The sequence below is a fragment of the Elephantulus edwardii genome, unplaced genomic scaffold, assembly GCF_000299155.1.
Source record: "Elephantulus edwardii isolate Elephantulus edwardi_28Jun2011 unplaced genomic scaffold, EleEdw1.0 scaffold00024, whole genome shotgun sequence".
Classification (NCBI taxonomy): domain Eukaryota; kingdom Metazoa; phylum Chordata; class Mammalia; order Macroscelidea; family Macroscelididae; genus Elephantulus; species Elephantulus edwardii.
Window position 1 is genome coordinate 155,538 of NW_006399774.1, and position 21,742 is coordinate 177,279.

General features: G+C 44.4%; 1 protein-coding gene across 1 annotated transcript; it reads left to right on the top strand.

Annotated features, from left to right (window-relative positions):
• The first annotated feature begins 8,034 nt into the window (after positions 1 to 8,034).
• ULBP1 (UL16 binding protein 1) lies at positions 8,035 to 17,685 on the top strand. Its single transcript, XM_006882797.1, has 5 exons — positions 8,035 to 8,076; positions 13,775 to 13,895; positions 13,997 to 14,257; positions 14,480 to 14,743; positions 17,681 to 17,685. Exons 1-5 carry the CDS (start codon positions 8,035 to 8,037, stop codon positions 17,683 to 17,685), a joined length of 693 nt encoding a protein of 230 aa, XP_006882859.1.
• Positions 17,686 to 21,742: the final 4,057 nt, after the last annotated feature.

The following is a 21,742-nucleotide window of genomic DNA, read 5'->3' on the forward strand; positions in this document are numbered from 1 at the left end:
GGGGGCAGGGCAGTTCCTGACACCCTGCAGGCCAAGATGTGCTGTCAGCTGAAGCAGAGGAAGGTCCAGAGCATCCTGGCCCTTCTGCTCTGATGGACAGACACCCCTCCTGCTTGACCCAGAAATCATAGAGTGATCCTGCAGGCCGACAGATGAAGGAGGCCTGGGAGAGGGCTGGGGTCTGAGCAAGATGTTGAAGAGAACCTCTGACAGCAGTGTGTGGCTGAGGACACTGGGGGCTCTCAGGACGGAAGTGTTGGAGCCCAGAGGTAAGAGAGGAGGAGGGTGGTGTGCAGGAAATTGCAGTTTGCTTTCTTCTGTGTGCAAGTCTTTATCTGTGGGTGTTCTTGTTTGTGCTCACATTACAGCATACATGTGTGTGTTAGAGAAGAGCGATTCCACAGTGAGCTCTTTGGATAATAAGGACACAATTATTTTCACCGCCATCTCTCTTTATGAACAGTGCTCAGGCCGTTCATTTGTCTATGACTTGACGGCATCAAACAACAAAAACAACAACTCTCTTTCCCTTCTCACCTGCTGACATTTCCTCCTCACTGCATACTCCTGCCATGTGCTCACTATGGATGTCTTGTTGACCCCAAATATTTAGATATTATCATATTTCCAGGACTTTTCTGCTCACTATTTCCTCATCCTAGAATCCCTGTTCATTTTCCTCTTCCTTAATCAGTTTCTGCAGCTCCTCCATATCCAGTTCTAGTGTCAGTCCTGTGAGGCCTTCCTTACTGTCCTCATCCGTCAGTCACCACAAGAGGGATCTGTTTCATCTTAAGCTTTTCTTTCCTCACTGAAGACCATACTGGTCCGTTCCATAGTCAGCCCTGATCTCTCAGAGCAACTACTTTTTATATAAAGCTAGTAATGTGTCTGTTGTTGGATCAACTTGTTGGCAAAAGCTGAAGAATTTGTCTCCTCAGAGTTGGAGTCTGGACAAGGTATCTCATTCTTGTTTCCTTTTCAGCACAGCTGACCACAGCCTCATCCATCTTCGAAGCTACAGCCATTACGTCTGGTCTCGGGAGCCCTGGATCATGGCCATGACCCTCATCTGCTTAACTTTTCTTGTCATCTGAAGAAAAGTCATTAAATTTATGTGTATTGTGGACAGAATTGAGAGAAAGCAGAACAAGCACAAGGTTGGGTTGTGAGAACTGGGGATGAGGGTGTGAGGGCAGAGCTCTGTCCCTGTCCGACCACTGAACACTTCACTCTGCATGACACAGGCTGAACTGAACCTCCCTGACTTCATAGAAAATCCCATGGTTTGTTTGTGGTTCCCTCTCCCCATCTTCCACTTCGGCTTCAGGTGAATCTTCACTGTCAAATACCAGAGGGAAAGGGGTGATGCTCAAACCAAAGTTTGGAGCCTTCTGCTAAGGGAACCGAGTAATTCAAGTCTAATGCAAACCAGGGTCTGGGTTTGGGCACAGCCCATAATGAGGGTGTTGCTATTAGGAACACAGGCAGGAGAAATACTGAAATTGAAGTGGACAGTCTCCAGATGATGTCTCCCAGGGTAAGGGATGGAGCAGGCTAACTCAGAGCTCTGTGTGATCCACCAGTGAGAGGAAAAGTCCAGAGCAGAGCAGGGAGAGAGGGATGCTGGCCTCTCCCCCAGGACGCAGGTTCCACCTTAGGACAGGATTCTTCTGGTCCTGTGGGCCCTGCATGGGAGGAGAGAACAAGGCTGAGAAAGGGAGCAGAAGGATTCTCTTAATTACTCTAATGCCGAGTTTAAACCACCTGACTGTTTATTGTGGAAAAAGAGGAGGGTGATTGTAAGTCCAGGTTGGAGGATGCAGGGATTAGAGGAACAAGATGCAGGACTCTAGTGGGGAGACTTTGAGATGGGGAGTGATCAGGAAGGCAGCTGAGAACAATTGACCCAGGAGTTCCTTAGTCACTTGCACAAACAAGTGTTTCCTTTCTGAAGGCTACAGCAAATCCTGAAGACCCTTCAAGCCTTGGACTCATGGATTGTCCACAAGAAGTTCCTGACCTGCTCACATTTGCCTTACTCTCTTTTTTTTTTTTTTTAAATTGTAATTTATTTTTAAATTTTAATGAATGTTTACAGACTTTGGATTTCCATTCATTCATTGTTGCATGTTTCCCCTGCCCATCCGTCCCCACCCAATTCACTCTTCTCTTTGAAAAGTATAAGAAAAATCTTTCATTGTTTTACAATCCCTCTCTCCAAGTCCACTCCACTATGCAGCCTTTGTTCTGGACTCCTGTCATGACAATAATACCTAATCTTGTATCCTTTTTAAACAGTTCTCTCTCACATCTGTTTCAATGCAGCATACATTATTTATCCCCTCTTTCTCAGACTCCCTTCAACCCAGATGTCAGGCTTGTTTTACAACAGTGGCACCATGCAATATTTGTCCTTTTGTGACTGAGATATTTCACTCAGCATAATGCTCTCCATTTTGTATAATATTTCTTGAGTTCTTTGTTTTTCAATGCAGCATAGTATTCCATTGTGTGAATATACTAGAACTTCTCTACCTATTGGTTTGTTGAAGGGCACTTAGGTTGTTTCCAATTTTTTGCTATTGTGAACAAAGCCACAATAAACACGGGTGTGCATATATCTGCTTGGCTGGCAGGTATGGTTTCTTTTGGTTATATTCCCAGCAGTGGAACTGCTGGGTCAAATGGTATTTCTATTTGCAACTTCCCCCCTTTTAAAAAAATTATTTTATTATTTTTGTGTGTGTGTACAATCAAATAGGATCTGACTGGTACAGGAGGAGATTGCCCCTCCGTCTCCAGTGGAGCATCTGGTGGATTCAAACTACGTACCTCTAGGATTGCAGTGCAACTTCTTGCCACTAGGCCACCAGAGCTCCCTTATTTGCAGCTTTTATTTTATTATTTTTGTGTGCATGTACTGTCAAATCAGATCTGACAGGTACAGGAGGAGATTGTCCCTCCTTCCCCGGCAGAGCATCTGGTGGATTCGAACCGTTCACCTCTGGGATTGTAGTTGCAGCTCCTTGTCACTAGGCCACCAGAGCTCCCCTATTTGCAGCTTTTTAAGAAAGCACCAAACTGCCTTCCACAGTGGTTGCACTATTTTACAGGAGCACCAACAGTTGAATGAGGGTTCCAATGTCTCCACAACTTCGCCAGCATTTGTTGCTTGCTGTTCTCTTAAATTTTGCTGTTCTTACTGGGGTGGGATGATTTGCTTTAATTTGATTTGCATCTCTCTTAGACTAGGAATTTTGAACATTTCTTTTTATTTTTAATTTTTTAAAATTTCTTTTTAAAAATTATGATTCATTTTAATGAAAATTTATTGAGACTTTGGATTTCCATTCATTCATTGTTGCACTTTTTTCCCTGCCCACCCCTCCCCACCCAATTCACTCTTTTCTTTGAAAGTAAAAGAAAAAAAAAACACTTTCATTGTTTTACAATTCCTTCCCCCAGATCCACTCCACTATGCAGCCTTTGTTCTGGACTCCTATCATGACCAACTCCTTGCTATTGTGAACAAAGTTGCGATAAACATGGGTGTGCATATTTCTGCTTGGGTGGCAGTTATGGTCTCTTTGGGTTATATTCCCAGTAGTGAAATTGCTGGGTCAAATGGTATTTCTATTTCCAACTCTTTGAGAAAGCGCCACACCGCCTTCCACAGTGGTTGCACCATTTTACACTCCCATGAACAGTGAAAAAAGGTTCCAGATTCTCCACAACTTCGCCAGTATTTGTTGCTTGCTGTTCTGTCAAATTTTGCTTTTCTTACTTGGCTGAGATGATATCTCATAGTTGTTTTGATTTGCATCTCTCTTAGACCTAGGGATTTTGAACATTTCTTCATGTGTGTGTTTACCCTCTGTCTGTCTTCTTTGGTGAAGTGTCTGTTCGTATCCTGTGCCCATTTTTCAGTTGGATTGTTTACCTTTATCTTGTGATGCTCCAGTATTTTATAAATTCTATATATAAGATCCTTATCTGATAGGTTACTACCAATTTCTTTTTCCAGTCTGTGGCTTCCCTTTTTACCCTGGTGGAGAAGTTTTTGGATGTGCATACGGATTTGATTCCTGGAAGATCTCATTCATTTATTTTATTCCCTCCTGGTTGTAGATTTTTCAGGATGCTTGGAAGACTGTTTATGTTGTGGATTAGGACTTCTAGAGTTCTTCCAAGCTTTTCTTTAAAAAAAGTTTATAGTCCTTGGTTTTAGTCCTAGGTTCATGACAAGTTTTGAGTTGGTTTTTGTGTATGCAGTGAGATGTGGATCTTGCTTGAGTTTTCTACAGATAGTTTTCCAGTTTTGCCAGCACCATTTGTTAAAAAGGTTGTTTCCCCACTTAACTGATTTCATCTCCTTGTGAAAAATCAGTTGACCATAGGTAGTTGGGCTAATTTCTGGATTCTCAATTCTATTCCATTGATCTTTGTGTCTGTCATTGTACCAGTACCATGCTGTCTTGACAACCACAGCAGTGTAGTAGGATTTAAAATCAGAGAGTGAGATGCCTCCTACCTTGTTTCTCTTTTTTAGGAGTGTTTTCCTTATTCGAGGCCTCTTTCCATTCCAAATGAAGTTGGAGATTGCCTTTTTCATCTCATTGAAAAATGGGACTGGTATTTGTATAGGGATTGCAATGAATGTGTAAATTGCCTTTGGTAGTATTGTCATTTACACAATATTGAGTCTTCCTATCCATGAGCAAGGGATAGTTTTCCACTTCTCCAGGTCTCTTTGTTTCTTGTAGCAATGTTTTGTAATTTTCTTTGAATAGATCCTTTGTGTTTCTAGATAGATTTACTCCCAAGTATTTAATTGTGTGATTAGCTATTGTAAACAGTATTGTTTTTCTAAGCTCTGGCTCTGTATTCTCTTTGTCACTGTAGATAAATCCAATTGATTTTTGTATGTTGATCTTGTATCCTGCCACTTTGCTGAATTGGCCAACTATTTCCAGTTGTTTTCTTGCTGAATCTTTAGGTGTTCCAAGTATAGTATATCATCTGCATAGAGAGATAATTTTACCTCCTCTTTGTTAATTTGGATACCTCTTATTTCCTTTATTTGTCTTATTGCTATCGCTAAGACTTCCAATTCCATATTGAATAGGAGAGGTGATGGTGGGCATTCTTGTCTAGTTCCTGTTCTCAAGGGGAATGCCTTTAATCTGTCTCCATTGAGAATAATGTTGGCTTGGGGTTTGTGCATATTGTTTTTACTATATTGAAGAAATTCCGCTCTAATCCTATTTTGTTGAGTGTTTTAATCAGGAAACGGTGCAGAATTTTGTCAAAGGCCTTTTCTGCATCAATTGGTAGGATTATGTGATTCATGTCCTTTGCTTTGTTAATGTGATAAATTATACTGATTGTTTTTCCTGTGTTGAACCAACCTTGCATACCTGTTATGAATCCCACTTGGTCATGGTGAATTATTTTCTGATGTATCATTGGATTCTATTGGCCAAGAGTTTATTCAGGATTTTCACATCTATGTTTATGAGAGATATTGGCCTAGTTTTCTATTTTGGTTGTGTCTTTACCTGGCTTTGGTATCAAGGATATATTTGCTTCAAAGAATGAGTCTGAGAAAATCCCTTCTTTTACTATTTTCTGAAATAGTTTATGTTGAATTGGTGACAATTCTGGTAAAGGTTTTTTTTTTTTTTGCTGGAAGTTGTTTTATTACCTTTTCAATTTCTTTTCTGTAATGGGTCTGTTCGGATGTTCAATTTTAGTTGGTGTCAGTGTCTTATGCTCTTGATGTTAACTACTGATACTCATGCACTAGATCAAGAGTCCTGAGCAATGGAAACATTTCTTTTTTTTAAATTTTTATGGGGAAAAAACAAATTGGGGGTACAAGGAGGTGAGGGTTGGGGGCAGAAGGGTGAGGATGGGCAGGGATGCAGTTGCAGAGCTGCAGAAATTGGTTGGTGGGGGGAGCAGGTGAAGGAAATGGAAGTGATCCAGTGGGGACCAGATGCTACAGGAAAATGACAAGTATTTTCCAATGGTAGTTAAATCAACTGTCTTACTGATTTGGGAACTGGATGCCGACTCTCTGGCTTCTTCATGATGAACAGGGGCATTGATGTGAAGGGGGAAAGGGAGGACACTTTATCACCTTACTGGTGATCTTGGGTTAAGGCTGCTTGCCTTCTTGTTCTGTTAGAGATATTTTCCTGTCATTTGCTCCCCTCTGGACTGCAAAGTGTTTTCCCAGGTGGGTCCAGTGGGGATGGCTGGTTGAACCCAGAGGCTCCATCCTCCTTTGCTTCTTTAGCTGGCAGTTGTATTTCCTTATTGTCACTGGCACTGGGTTCGGGGTCAGGTCTGAAGTAAAACTCAGTGGTAAGGTTACCTGTAGGAAAGGGAGCAAATCTAGAGAGAACACACTTGTGAGTTACAAATAGAGGGGTTTTGGGGGTGTTGCTTTCAGGTTTACTGGGGGAGAGGGTGGCAGAAAGTCGCCTAGGTAAAATTCTCTGGATACCCTAGGCATTTTTTTTCCTACCCAGGGGTCAGATGGCACAATCTGGGGACTGAGGAGCTCACCCTGAGGGCCATGACAGCTCACCCTGAGCCAAGGGCCGAGGACAGCCCACCCCGGCAGAGGGCCGTGATGGCTCGCCCCAAGCCGAGGGCCGAGGACAGCCTGTCCCGAGCAGGGCAACACCCCCCATGGGTTGGTTGGTACACTCCCCTCTACTTGCCCCCACACTAATCTGGTCCCCTCACCTGACCGAGGAGTGTGTGGCCAGGGACAGCATCTCCAATTCCAGCACCACCACTTTTAACCCCCCCCCATAAGTGGTCATACTATAATTTGAAGTAGATGTCACTTCCCTCCTCCTTTATAAATGGCAAAGGGAACCTGAAAATTGTGAACAGGCTCCCCCCAGGTCTAAACATCTTTTGGCAAAAGCATTCGACACATCAAAGTATGTGGTGCATTTAGGATTGTTGGTCCTCTTGGACATGCTGTCACTGTAAGTATCATCAAGTAGACAACTCACAGTGACTTTCAACAATCCATTGTATAGGTGATCATCTTCTCTGGTTTTCCAAGGAAACCCAAACCTGCAGGTGGTGGGGCACACGTCCCCCCCACAGGTGGCGGGGTGCGCGTCGTCTCTTCTGTGCAGGTGGTTGGCGGGCACGCACCATCCCCCAGCACAGGTGACTGGCAGGCGCTCGCCATCTCCCTGTGTCATCTCCCATGTGGGCGGCCGGCAGGCACCCATCATCTCATGCGCATGCGACCAGCAAGCGTGGGTCCTCTCTCAGCCGGCAGGCGTCATCTCGTGGGCGGGCAGCCGGTGGGGGTAGGTGCATGTCATCCCCCAGCGTGGGCAGCTGGCAGGCACACGTCATCTCATCATCTCGCATGCGGGCGACAGGAGGGCTCACATCATCTCTCGGCAGGTGTGCATCATCTCTTGGAGTGCTCACGTCATCTCGTGCGCAGACAGCTAGTGGGCCAACAGGCGTGCCATCCCCCACACAGGCTACTGGCAGGTGTGTGCCATTTTTTTGTGTGGGCGGCTGCCAGGCGCGTGCCATCTTCCGCGCAGGTGGCTGGTGGGCGCGAGCCATCTCCCAAGTATCATCTCCCATACGGATGACTGGCAGGTGCAAGTCATCTCGTGTGCAGGTGACCTGCAGGCGCGTGTCATCTGTTGGCAAGCGGGAGTCATCTCGGTGCATAGGCAGCTGGTGGGGGTGGGTGTGCACCATCCCTCTGCGCAGGGTGGCCCAGCAGGCATGCACCGTCTCCCACATGGGAGATTGGCAGGAGCATGCCATTCCCCATGGCGGCGACCGGTGGGCTTGCGCCATCTCCCATGCACGGGTGGCTGGTGGGCACGAACCTTCCCCCCATGCAGGCGGCCACCGGGCACGTGCCATCTTCTGTGTGGGAGGCTGGTGGGTGCGAGCCATCCCCCGAGTGTCATCTCCCACACGGTTGGCTGGCAGGCACATGCAATCCCGGGAAGCCGGCGGGCACGCACCATGCCCCATGCAGGTGGCCGCTGGGCGAGTGCCATCTTCCATGTGGGTGGCCAGCGAGCACAAGCCATCTCCCACACTGGCGCTTCATCTCCAGCGAGGGAGGCCAGTGTCCGCCTGCTTCCCCTGCCGCCGCCATCTTGGCTCCAAGAATTCTCCTCGGAACAAGTACACTTTGCTGCAGTGTGGCGGCTCCACCACACCAGTCCTGGGGAGGCCCCGTGCCCACCCTCCATCCTGGGTGAGGGATTCTATAGGTTCTGGCTGTGGGAGCTTCATGGAGTTGCGGCTGCAGTGAGGCTTAGTGCAGGCTCTGTGGGAGGGGGTTGGGAGCTGCGGCACTCACCCATTCTTCCTTGGAAATCCTTGAATTCCTGTTGTTGAGCCTCCATCCTCACTGAAGACCAGTCATCAACTGTTTAACTGTTCAATTATTAATAAACAGAAGTCCGTAGAGGGTCATAATGGCCCTTTTCCAAGTGGTCCACTGTTCCCGCAGCTCATCACGTTGTCTCTGCCTCCGCCGCCATCTTGGATTGGAAACATTTCTTATCTTCTGCTTCTTTGTTGAAGAGCAAGGACTGCTCTGGATCCCATCTGTGTCCTTGTGTTTGAGTGATAGCACCAGGGTGAGATATTGTGTGCCACCTCAGAAGGGGAGATCTCATGAATTAAGTACCTATTTTAAGGCCATGTCTGCCCCTGGTGACAGCACACAGCTCTGCCTGTGACTGTTCTGTGTTTATTTCACTCCTTCACCTGGAACACATCATCTGGGCACACCATACTGCTATGCACACCAATGTCAGGATTTCTCATGTCGATATTTCTATTGCAGTGTTCTTTGTCAGAGCAAAACCATTGTTGTTGTTATTATCACGTACCGTCGAGTTGCTTGCGACTCATAGTGACCCTATGTACAACAGCCCTAAACTCTGCTCTGTCCTGTGCCAATCGCACTGTCTCTGACACTCCCATCCCGATTATCCCAGTCACTGAATCAATCCACCTCATAGAGGGCCTTCCTCTCCTGCGCTGTCCCTCCACCCTCCCAAGCATGATGTCCTTCTCCAAGGACTGGTCTCTCCTCACAACCTGTCCAAAGTGTGTTAAATGGAGCCTCAGAATCCTTGCCTCCAAGGAGCCACCCGGTTTAACCCTTTCCAGGACAAATCTGTTTGTTTTCCTAGCAGTCCATGGTATTCTCAATACTCTTCTCCAGCACCACAGCTCAAAGGCATCAATTCTCCTTCTATCCTCCTTGGTCATTGTCCAACTCTCTGATGCATAACAAGTAATTGTGAAGACCATGGCCTGTATCAGACACACCTTAGTCTCCAAAGAGACACCATTGCTCTTCAGCACTTTGGAGAGGTCCCTAACAGCAGACTTTCCCATGGCAATGCGCCTTTTAATTTCCTGGCTGCTGGTGCCAAGACTGCTGACTGTGGAGCCGAGCAAACTGAAGCTGTGTGCAACCTCAATCTCTTCACCATCCATCCTGATGCTGCTAATTGGTCCAGTGGTGAGAATCTTTGTCTTCTTGACAGTGAGCCTCAATCCATATTGGAGGCTGCAGTCCTTGACCCTCTGCAGCAGGTGCTTCAGGGCCTCTTGAGTTTCAGCAAGCAGGGTTGTGCCATCTGCATAACGCAGATTGTTGATAAATCATCCACCAATTTTGACCCCACATTTCCCCTCATAGAGCCCAGCCTCCCGGATAATCTGTTCTGCATATAGGTTGAAAACGTATGGAGATAGGATGCATCCCTGGCATACGCCCTTCCCAAAACCATTACCAACTTGAAAATAAAATACATATTCAAAGACTGGCAAATAGTATTGGTGATTTTCCTACGTATTTGATGAATTACTTTCAATAAGCATTGTTATGTTTTTATTATGTGCTGTCAAGTTGCTTGCAACTCATAGTGACCCTATGTACAACAGCTCTGAACCCTGCTCTATACTGAGCCAACCTTACTGTCTCTGACATACCTGCCCCCATTACTCCTGTCACTGAGTCAGTCCATCTCATCAAGAGTCTTCCTCTCCTGCACTGTCCTTCCACCCTCCCAACTATAATGTCCCTCTCCAAGGACTGGTCCTTCTTTTCAATATGAACAAAGTAGTCAGATGAAGCCTCAGAATCCTTGCCGCCAAGGAGCAGCCTGGTTTCACTCTCTCTAGGACAAACCTGTTCTCCTAGCAGTCCAGAGTATATTCAACACTCTTCTCCAGCACCACAACTCAAAGGCACCAATTCTCCTTCTATCATCACTAGTCATTGTTCAGATTTCTGGTGACCAGCACATATTTGCAAAGAGCATGGCCTGGATCAGGTGCTCCATATTCTCCAGACTGACATCACTGCTCTTCAATCGTCTGGAGAGGTCCCCGACAGCAGACTTTCCCAGTGCAATTTATCTTTTGATTTCCTGGCTGCTAGTACTAAGAGTGTTGATTGTGGAGCCAAGCAAATTGAAGCTGTTAACAATCTCAATCTCTTCACCATCCATCATGATGCTGCCAATCAGCCTATTGGTGAAAATCTATAATTGGGAAATGTATTTCATCTGCTCTTTTCTGTAAAATGCTCTATGTCAGATACTGTTCTAAATCCAGACATTCAAGTTAATACAGATTAAGTAGAAAGATTGACTATCCATTTCTGAAATAACATGCCTTTAAAACCCTATGTACAGTAGAGCACACTTAAAGTAGACAAGCAGATATAGCAACTGCTGCTCAGCCCTCAAATATAGAAACACAAAAGAGGAGAAACAATTGTAAGTAGATACTAGTGATTGGAACGTGAAATGTGAGAAGCATGAATGTAAGAAAATGGGCATTGTTAAGAAAGAAATGGAACACATAAACATTGACATACTAGGTATTGGTGAAATGAGATGCACTGGCATGGGGCATGCAACAATTCCCAAGCTTGGGCTGGAGAAGGGGAGGCTGGGTAAACTTTTGTGGAATTAGAAACCAAAAATAACCTGAAGCTCCAAAAGAGCTCCTGGCTCTTTGCCCATTCTTTTCTTCAATCATTCATAAACATTTTAAAATTAATATTTTTACCATTCATATACATTGTGTTTCACATATATACATTGCATTCCATACAGTCTTTCATTTATAATATATTTCATTCTTTTCTATTTTGGGTCTCTATGAGTCGCCTACGACTCAACAGCACTTAATAACAACAGCATAGAGAGAGATCAGTTGGCCTAGTGGACAGAAAGTTATGCTTCCAGGCCTGTTTTTCATTGTTTTTGGTCAAACATTCTTTTAGGTCGTTTAGCCCTGGTCTGCCCGCTTGCAGGACAGAGGTAACTCGTGGTTGCTGTGAAGCTGAACACTGTGACACTTATGTGTCAAGTATGATAATGGTTACCCATGGTGGACAGCGTTTGGTGGAGCTTCCCCAGTAAAACAAACTTGGAAGAAGGAGTGGCATCTACTTCTGTAAATAGCTTGCCTCCATCATAAGTCTTAGGGATTATGGCTACCAGAATTCCCTAATACACAATGGGTTGGTTTTTTTTGGGGGGGGGGAAAGGGACTCAGAAGACCAAAATCTTGACTCTGTCTGCACGCCAGGCTCTGGGACATGTAGAAAAGCTTACGCTGGGGTCAAGGTTCCGGAGATGGGGGTGCTGGTGGTTTGTCCCCCCACCCTCCTCCTTGAAGTCGGTGGTGGAGGGGGATCCCCACTCCACCCATGAGGGCTCCAAGTTTACACTCTTTAAAGTGAGACCTCACCACAACATGATAAAGATAACCCAACTAATAAATGGGCACAGAATACGAACAGACACTTCACCAAAGACATTCAGATGGCAAACACATGAAGAAATGTTCAAAAGCCCTAGCTCTAAGAGATGCAACTATGAGATATCATCTCATTCCAAGAGAATAGCAAAATTTAACAGAACAGCAAACAACAAATGCTGGCGAGATTGCAGAGAAGCAGAAACTCTTATTCACCAGTGGTGCTGGTGTAAAATAGTGCAACCACTATGGAAGGCAGTATGGTGCTTTCTTAAAAAGTTGCAAATAGAAATACCATTCGACCCAGCAAGTCAATTACTGGGAATATACCCTAAAGACACCAGAACTGCCACCCAAGCAGATCTATGCACACCCATGTCTATGAGGCTTTGTTCACAATAGCAAAGAGCTGGAAAGAACCCAAGTGTCCATCAACAAACGAATGGATAGAGAAGCGCTGGTATATTCACACAATGGAATACTATGCAGCATTGAAAAACAAGGAACTCATGAATTATAATACAAAATGAGTGACCCTGGCAGACATTATGCTGAGTAAAATATCTCAGTCACTGCCAAAGGGGCCCTTTAGAGTAGTGAGAGAAGATCTTCACCCTGAAACCCACAGCGTCCCTTTTCAGCAGGAAGTAGCTAAGAGAATACGCCGTCCCCTTTTCCTTATGACTCAGGGTGAAGTCTCTCTGAGGGAGGAGGATAGGGAATGGCAAAGGACACACTGACAAAGAAGATTAATCAGAACTGGCTTTGACAAGCACTGTGGCATTTGGACAAGAACAAACTGGGAGGAGGGTAGAGAGAATAGTGCAGCAGTGAATGAGTGGAAGCCCAAAATCTCTGTAAATGTTTATGAAAATTAATAAAATATAATTACAGAAAAAAAAATCTCAGTCACAAAAGGACAAATACTGCACAATGTCACTTTTGTAAAGCAGGACCAACATCGGGGTTGGGGGGAAACTAAAGAAAAGAGGGGGAAAATAACGTATACTCCATTGAAACAGATGAGGGAGAGAACTGCTTAAAAATAATATGTGATTAGGTATTTTTGTCATGACAAGAGTACAGAATGAAAGGTGCACAGTGGAGTGGACTTGGCAAAGGGGGTCTTGTTTATCAAGGAAAGATTTTTTTTCTTTTTTTTTACTTTTCGAAGAGAAAAGTGAACTGGTGGGAGGGGTGGGCAGGGAGGAAAGTGTGCAACAATGAATGAATGGAAATCCGAAGTCTCTGTAAACTCTCATTAAAGTTAATAAAGGGGGCGGGAGGAAGCGAAAACCACCGTGTACACTGCTTCTGGCTCTTCAGCTCTAGGACTGTGTAACCCCAGTCCCCAGGCTGTCATTCAAATCACAAGAATGGGCGGCACATCGTAAGCTCCGCTGATCCCATTGGCTCGCGCGTTCTTCCAGCTGATTCGCCACGCTCCGCCCTCGAGGGCGCCAAGTTTTCCTATTTAAAAGCCAAGACCTGTCATCAGCAGACACCTTCGGCCGCTCCACGATTGCTCAGAATCCATGACGCCGGCTCCGGGCTCCACGCTGCTTCTCCTTCTGCTTCTGGGGCAGCTGTCAGGCTTGGCTGGGTCAACAAGTAAGTCTTGGGAGCGAAAGGTGGGGTCTTCACAAGATCCAGGGCTGCTGTCCACTACCCAGGGGAGTCCTCTGCCTACAGGTCGCCTGCTCCAAGCCTGGCGGGGACACACTAAAAAGGAGAGGAGCAATGGACACCGCGTTGTCCCACAGCCCTCGCCAGATCCTCACCCTGCGGCCGCGCCCCACTCCTACTCCACCAGGCTGACCATGTCCCGTTCCCACCTCCTCGGTCCGCTTACTGACCCGTCCTCAGCCACGCTCCCTGCCTTTCCTGGCCGCATCCCCAGCTGAGAATCCTACCCTGCTCTCCCCACTCCCCAACCGGCCCCTGGCACGCTTCCCACCTCCAGGCAGGTGCCTCTTTGCGGGCCAGCCGCCAATCTCTAGATCCCCCCTTTCCTGGACGCTACCTCACCCCCACCGCACCCAAAGGCACACACACACTCACCGTCCCGTCCCGCAGGAAGGGGGGTATGTTTGTCCATTACACCAGCCCTAGGAGTCAGTGTCTTCGGTGTTCCTTGGTAAGCCACACCCTCCAATTTAACATAATATTTTCTGTTACCTTTCAGTTCAGACTCTTTGCTATAACTTCAGCATCATGTTTAAGTCCTCACCTGGACAGCCATGGTGTGAGGTTCAAAGCCAAGTTGATGAAAACCTTCTCTGTCATTTTGACTGTGAGAACAACAAGGTCATGAAGGCGAGCCTCCTCGGGAAGAAGTTAAACACCATGAAGGAATGGGAGGAACAACTACAAACTCTGAGAGACATTGGGGTAGAGCTGAGGCAGCGAGTGCCTGACATTGAACTGGAAAACTACAGTCCCAGTGGTGAGTGTGCGAAGTGCCTGTGCTGGGATGGGGCGAGGTGGGGAAGGGCAGGGAGGGCAGATGAGGAATAAGGAGGGTTGTCACTGTGTGGGTGATGAAATGATAAGTTGATCTCACTAGAGAAGGGTTACTGTCAGAGCAGGAGGTAAGAAAGGACCAGCAGAGGAGGACAGAGGATTGGTCAGGACAGTGAGGTGATCTCTTTCCCTGGGGGTGGGGCAGCCCCTGTCACCCTGCAGGCCAAGATGTGCTGTCAGCTGGACACAGGAGGCAGCACCACATCTTCCTGGCTGTTTGGCTTTGATGGACAGCTGTTCCTCCTTTTTAACCCTGAAACCATGAAGTGGATACAGATTCATCCTGGAGCCAGACTGATGAAGAAGGCCTGGGAGAGGGACGGGGATCTGATCGCGTTGCTGAAGAGAACCTCGAGGGGAGACTGCAGGGTGTGGCTGAAGCCCTGGGTGGAAGAGCTGCAGCCACCAGGTAACAGAAGGGAGGTGGATGGAGGACATGGTAGCTCTCTATTCTTTGTGTGCTCGCCTGTGTGTGTGTGAAGACATGGGTCACAGTGTAACTCTTTTATAGAATAATGGTCATACACTTTTCCTTTCTCATCAGCTGGCATCTCTTCACTTCACACCCGTGGTCCACTCACCATGGGTGTCTTGCTGACCACAAACATTTAGGCATTCTCCTGCACTCTCTGCTCACTATTTCTTCATCCTGGAGTTACTGCTTGTTCTCCTCTCTCTCAGCCTGTGTCTGGGAATCCTCCACATCCACGTCCAGGGTCGGCCCCTGTGCTGCCTTCTTTCCTGTCCTCATCCACCGGTCACAGCAGTGATCTGTTTATAGTGAGCTTCTCCTTTCTTCACTAGGACAGGTCTATCCCATAGTCAGCCATGACCTCTCATGGGAGCTGCCCTGTAGTAGAGGGTCAGCACAGGTGTGTGGTGTTGGGTCACCTTGTTGTCAGGAGCTGAGGAAATGTCTCATCAGTTTTTGGGTATGGTCAAGGGCTCTCATTCGTCTGTTTTCTTTTTCAGCACAGTACACAATGACCCCTGGAGCCTCCCAATCCACAGCCATTACACCTGGTCTCTGGATAATTGTCATGACCCTCATCTGCTTAACCTTCCTTTGTCGTCCTAGTATAATTGTCCCTTTTACCACTAACTCATGTGTTCTTTGGAAATAAATTGTAATTTCTCTGATGAAGAGTTGTTTTAAAACTTACTTAAAAATAAATTTTTACAAACAAAAAAATCTAGAACCATGAGGCTGTTGTTTTAGAGAGGTTTTTGACTGAAAGTAAATAATAAAAGATGAAATGGGACATCAAGAATGACGTAAAATCAGAGAGCTAAAACAGGGGTGGACAGGAGGCCAAATCACATCAACTTTTTCATTAGCATTTAAAAGTTTTTTTTAATGTAAATAAAGCTTTTGTAAAATAGCTCAAGGAGGTGATATTTGTCCTATCCCATCTCTCCCCTTTTGTTTTTTTCCAACACAGTTTGTAAACTTAAATTATTAAAATCTTCACTAGCTTTAACATTTCCTACTAATAATTGATCTATTTTATCATTAAATTGTGCCATTGGTCTTGGGAGCCCAGAATGAGTTGGAATATGAGTGAGATAGATATAGATTAGGTATAGATATAGATAGAGATAGAAGAATCTAGTTGCTGAATGAAAACTTGTAATATAGTAAATGGCATACTAATATCAGTATCTGGAGAAGGAATATACACTATTTCTATATTTCTTACAGTAAACTCAGCATACTGTATAACTAACTGTATTCAAAGGAAAATATTTATCTTAGAGTAACATAATAATAGCATATAACTCAGCCTGTTGAACAGAAGTCAAGTTAGTTCTAACTACTTTATCATCTTTACCATTAGTATAAACTGCATAACCCATCTTATTTGCACCTGTATAACAAATAACTGTTTGCAAAAGTGAAGTTTTTATATTAGCTGATGATAGTATCCAATTAGTCCATTTACCTGATTTCTTAATTACAAACATTGGAGAGTTCCAAGGACTAGTAATTTCCTGCTAACTGTTCTTCTTCTTCTTCATTTTTTATAATTCAGGTCACATGTTTTATTTCTTTTCATTCCAAAGTAGATAATAGATCCAACAGAAAGGGTTTCCATTTGACTTACTCTTCGTCTTCCTTTAGGTCTGTAGGATTCTTCAACTTGCCAAGGGGTGGCCAGTATTTCGTTGGAAACTTGAAGTTAGTTGACTGCACACGAGCCCCATCAAAGTGTGGCCTCCACCTTTCCTCCACATACCATCACCCATTCTCACTCTTGTCCTGTCCATACATGTTATTCACTCTCTTTGACAAGCTGTGTCTGTCTCCGTCTAACTTTTCCATTAGACTGGCAGCTTCTTTGAATTTTATGCACCCACTCTGCTCCTACTCCATATATTTTTTGCTTACTTCTTTCACAGGTAAGAGAACACTGCTTCTACCTAGCAAATAAATACCAAGGAATCAGAATTAACATACCTAGGAGCAAAATCTAAAGAGAACAAGAACTTCCTAGAAACAGCTAAGACTTGTTAAGCATACAAGTGGCAGCTACTATGCTTGTGACTCTTATCCCCATTATGTAGATGAGAAAACTGAGGTTTTGTTATCATTAGTTGCTTCAGTTCATGGTTGTTGTTATGTGCCGTTGAGTCGCCTGCGACAGTTCATGGTAGCCTCATATATATCAGAAAGAGGCATTACCGGGTCCTGTGCCATCCAAAGTCATTGGTGGCTATTGTTGCAGACAATGATATACATTCCAAAGCCTTCTAACCTAGGGGCCTCATCTTCCAGCATTATATTGGACATTATTCTATTGTGATCTGTCAATATTTCATCCAATAATTTTTAGATGTAGATCACCAGGCCTTTCTTCCTTGTCTGTCCTAGTCTGAAAGCTCTTGTGAAATCTATTCGCTGTGGGAAACCCTGCTACCATGCGAAATAGTTATAGTATAGCATCCAGTATCAGCAACATATAAGACACCATGATCTCACAAACTGATGGGAAATGCTAAGTGATACTTACAAAGGTTCATTAACTGGCAAAAAAAAGCCATGGCTGGGAAATTGGGGGAGCCAGCTATCAATTCATGATTTGTTAACAAATTGCCAGATCAATACCGTTAACAATTATTTATAACTGACCTCACAGAACTGGTCTTGTTTTCTAATAATCCATATACTGACCTATCAGTCACAGCTGTCTTTGTTCTCCAGGCTAGTTTCCCTGCTTAATCTCCATGTCCTGCTGTTTTCTGACTTATGCTTCCCCCACCAGGGAGGGAGGCTGGAAAGTCTAGCAACTTTTCATAAAATTCTATGGTAATCCTCCGATCCCCTTTGCTCCCACCCTCCCCCCAGTGTAGTCCTGGGTCTATTTTTCATATGGAGACCAAAATAAAAAGAATCATCTTGTAAATACTCTAGAATTCTAATGAAGAAAAGAATCTACGATACTCTAGAGTACTCTGCCATGCATTGTTGCTGTTGTAAGGTGCTGTGGAGTCAATGACAACTCAGTGACCCACAGAACCCTGACCTCCCAATCTCTGCTGTGCTCGAGCCCATTGCTACCGTCACTGTGTCTGTCACTCCATCTTATTGGAGTTTTCCTCTCCATCTCCACCTTCCTTGGCATGATGTCCTTTCCAAGGGACTGGCCCCTCCTGATAACAGGCCCAAAGTATGTGAGATGACCATCCTCCCCTCTAGGAGCTCCTAATTACACTGTCTCCACAACTGACTTCTTTGTTCTTTTGGAAGTCCGTGGTATCTTTGATACTGTTCTCTAATACCACAATTCAAAGGCATCGAATCTTCTTCAGTCTTCATTTGAGATGGTAGGCTGGACAATGTGAGTTTGGAAACTCTACTTAAAATTTCCTATGCTCCGTGGCTCTGCCATGGAGAAAATGACATCTTGGGGTTGGGATCCCCTACAGGAGCCCTAGTGATGCACTGGTTAAATCCACCGGCTGCTCCTGGGGCATTGCAGCTCAGCGAGTCCTTCCTTTCACTTGCGGGTTTCATCCTCGGCAGCTGGTAGTGCTGTGTTCTAGATTGTTGGGGAGCCAGTCAGGCCTCTCTACATTTGTCTCCACTTCACAGCAGAGGAGTACCAGGGTTCTCCCAGTGCCCTCCCTACTCTATAGTTTTGGGGTTCCTGCCAAGCCACTACCTGAGGAGGTGTGTCTGGACCTGGAGGGAGGAGGCAGGCAGTGGGTGTGTGTGTGTGTTAGCTGGCACCACCCTGAATGTCCATGTGCCCGGCCTACATGCACAACGTGGCCACCACCGCTGCAGCTGCTGCAGCCAAATTCCCCAGCACTGTGAGGGCTGTGCATCCACCCTACCTGTGAGCCATCTTCAAGGGCTATGGGCCTCTCCACTAATTAGCCTAAAGCTTCTAATTTCTCTTTTGTTAGGAGCCACTGCTTCACTCTGCAGCCTGTTCTCACAGGCATCCTCCATTATAGTGAACATTCCACTTACACTTTGGAAAACCTGCTTGGTTTCTTAGCACTTCAGAAAATCTAAATTTTTAAATTTTACAGATTGTCAACTGAGGGAACTTTACTTCTATGAAACATCTTTTTATAACTTTTATTCTTTATAACCACCCTGTGCATTAAGTTGCATTTTCTCTCTTTCGAGCTTCTAAAACTTCTAGATCACCTTATCTATTCAGCTATGAAAGACTGGTTTTACATTTATTTTGGCATTCAGGTTGACCTAAATAAACAGACTAGCCAGCTTTATGACTACCAAACCTAGTCTATTTTAAACAGTTTTTACAAATTCAGAGATTTTATCCTCTTAAAAAATTTCAGGTGTAGCTTTTAATTTATTGATCTTTATAACTACTTCTTCTCTTCATCTTCCAAGTCAAGAGTATTCTCTTAAGTTGGCTTCATTCTTTTATCTTTTACTTTTCTATTTTACTGTAATTGTCAGATTTTTATGAGCTCAAAACTATTATTACATTAAACTAAGACAAAAAACAAGGAATCATAAATAGCAAATTTAAACAAAAAATAAAACAATCAACACAAATAATTACAGGCTTCTGCTTTGAGCCTTAGAACCCCTCTCTCTTTTTTATTTTTCTAAACCATGTTTTAAATTGTAAATCTTTTCCTAGGAAGAGCACTGTTTGAGTCAACACAAGTCTATTAATAGAAAATAATAATTCAGAGTTGCATCTTCCTAAGGGTCTTTCTAAAGGTGACCATAGGCTGTTTCTTGCCTTCAGCTTTAACCTTCTCTAATGTAACATCACTTAATTCATTTTCATACAAAGATTCAAACACTTTTCTTTGCCAAAATTTTTATTATGAGTACAGTCCTGCACAGACATCATTACTATTCTTTTCGAAGTCCATACTGGCTGAAAATCAATAGAAATTTGTTTTCCTTTTTGATGTGCTCTTTGTAAATCTCTCATAACCTTATGGAAAATTTTTAAATTTAACGGCCCTTTACCTACTGGCATAAATCAGTAACAACATTTCTGCATAAACGGAAACAACAACAAAAAAGACTTTTCTCAAACCAAAATAACACCAAAAAAGACCTTTTCTCACTTTTACCCCCAACAATTCCTTTAAGAGAGAAATATGTTGAGCTTCAGAGGATGGGGCATCCCCTGTGACTCTTTGTTCACTTCTAGCTCTGAGTTTTCACGCAGTTTACTTCAGAGGGTGGAAAAGTTCCCATGAAACCTTTTTTGACATCTTCCCCTGAACTTCTCCTTCAAGGGGTGAGGGAATCCTCATGAAATTTTTTTTCTATTATCCCCCTGAACTTCTCCTTCAAGTTGTGAAGAAAAACCTCATAAAATCTTTTCTCATTCTATCACTAAATTTCTTGGAAAAATTCAGGCTTAAAGATTTCTCTGTTGAACATTTTCCACATATTTTAGAAAAAGTGAAGACACTTTGAGAATAAACCAAGAGGCAAGCTTTAACTGTACTTTACTGGTTGATATAAAATTAGATTAAAAAAATTTAGAAACTCGCTACTGCCCACCAGTGTTCTACATACCACAGGCACATTAGCCAGGACCCATTTCCACTCTAGTGTGAATGGGGAGGAGAAGGAGTCTGTGTAGCTCTTCTGGGCTTTCATCCACAGAAGTCAGTCTCAGAAGATGCAGCCACCAAGTTTGGCTGAGCATATCCCTCTGAGAATGCTGGTACTGGGCTGCAGTGGTCTTTTCCTGCTGTGGTGGATCAGGAGGGGCAGCTCCAAGCTGATGTCCATGTAAAACTCTTATGATGTCTCTCTGTAAACACTAGGCATTCAACCTGCATATCCTAGGCTTAAATGTTTTATAATTATTTTTATTTCATATTATTGAACTATTAGTGAATTTGCATGTCATTACCATTCTGTAATTCCCTTAGTTGCTAGTTAATTTTTGCTTTAAAGAGAAAATATATTAGAACCTCAGAGCACTCTTTAATCAACAATTATTTTGAAAATTACCGCCTAACAGGATTGATCCTGTGCCAATGTGAAACATTGTAATGAAATTTCACCCTTTGGTGACATAATGACAGAAAGGGATATTTTATGAGGGTTCAAAGTCTCTGTGCTGGGGGATGGTAGGGTGGTGGAGAGCTGGGAGAGGCACATGAGGGAAAAGTAGGGCCTAATATTGTGTGGATGATTAAAAAAATGAAACATTAGTTGCACTGGAGAAAGCCCTCTTCCAGGGCTGAAGTAGGAAGAAGCCATAGGGCAAACCCTGACCCTTCGACCTCTGCCAGCCCTTGCTCATAGATCTTCAGCTGAGAACAAGCAACCAGTGGCAACACAAGAAAGCATTTTACACCTGGCCTCTGGCATCTTCCTCAGGCACAAGCCCCCATCCATCAGTAAAATCTTTGGCCCTTTGACTTCCACTAGGCCTTGCTCTAAACTTGTGGACTGAGAAGCACTAGTCACAGGAAAACCTTTTGCTCCCTGCTTCCATCATCTTCCTCAGGTACAAGCCTTGACCCTTCAGTGCCAGTTCCAACTGGTGGACTTCCAACAGGTCTTGCTTAAAACTCATGCGCTCAGAGCAAGCAAGCAGCAATGAGGGAAGAAAGCATTTTACCCTATAATCATAGGGTCACAGGAGGAGGGATAGGGTGGGTAAAAATCCAGTGTGAAAAACAATGTATAAAAACTTTGGAAGTGAACCAGTATAAAAGTATAAATTTTATTTTAAAAGAAAACATATAAGCATTTATTTAACACCCTGCCTAAGCCTTAGGCCCTCAGGTGTGTCCCCCTCAGGCCTCGTGTGGAACACTAGCATACAGAAACCAGAGGAGACCCTCTATGCTGATGACATGATAGTATACTTAGAAAACCCTAAAGACTCAGCAAGAAAACTATTGGACGTAGTTGACCAATTCAGCAAAGTAGCAGGAT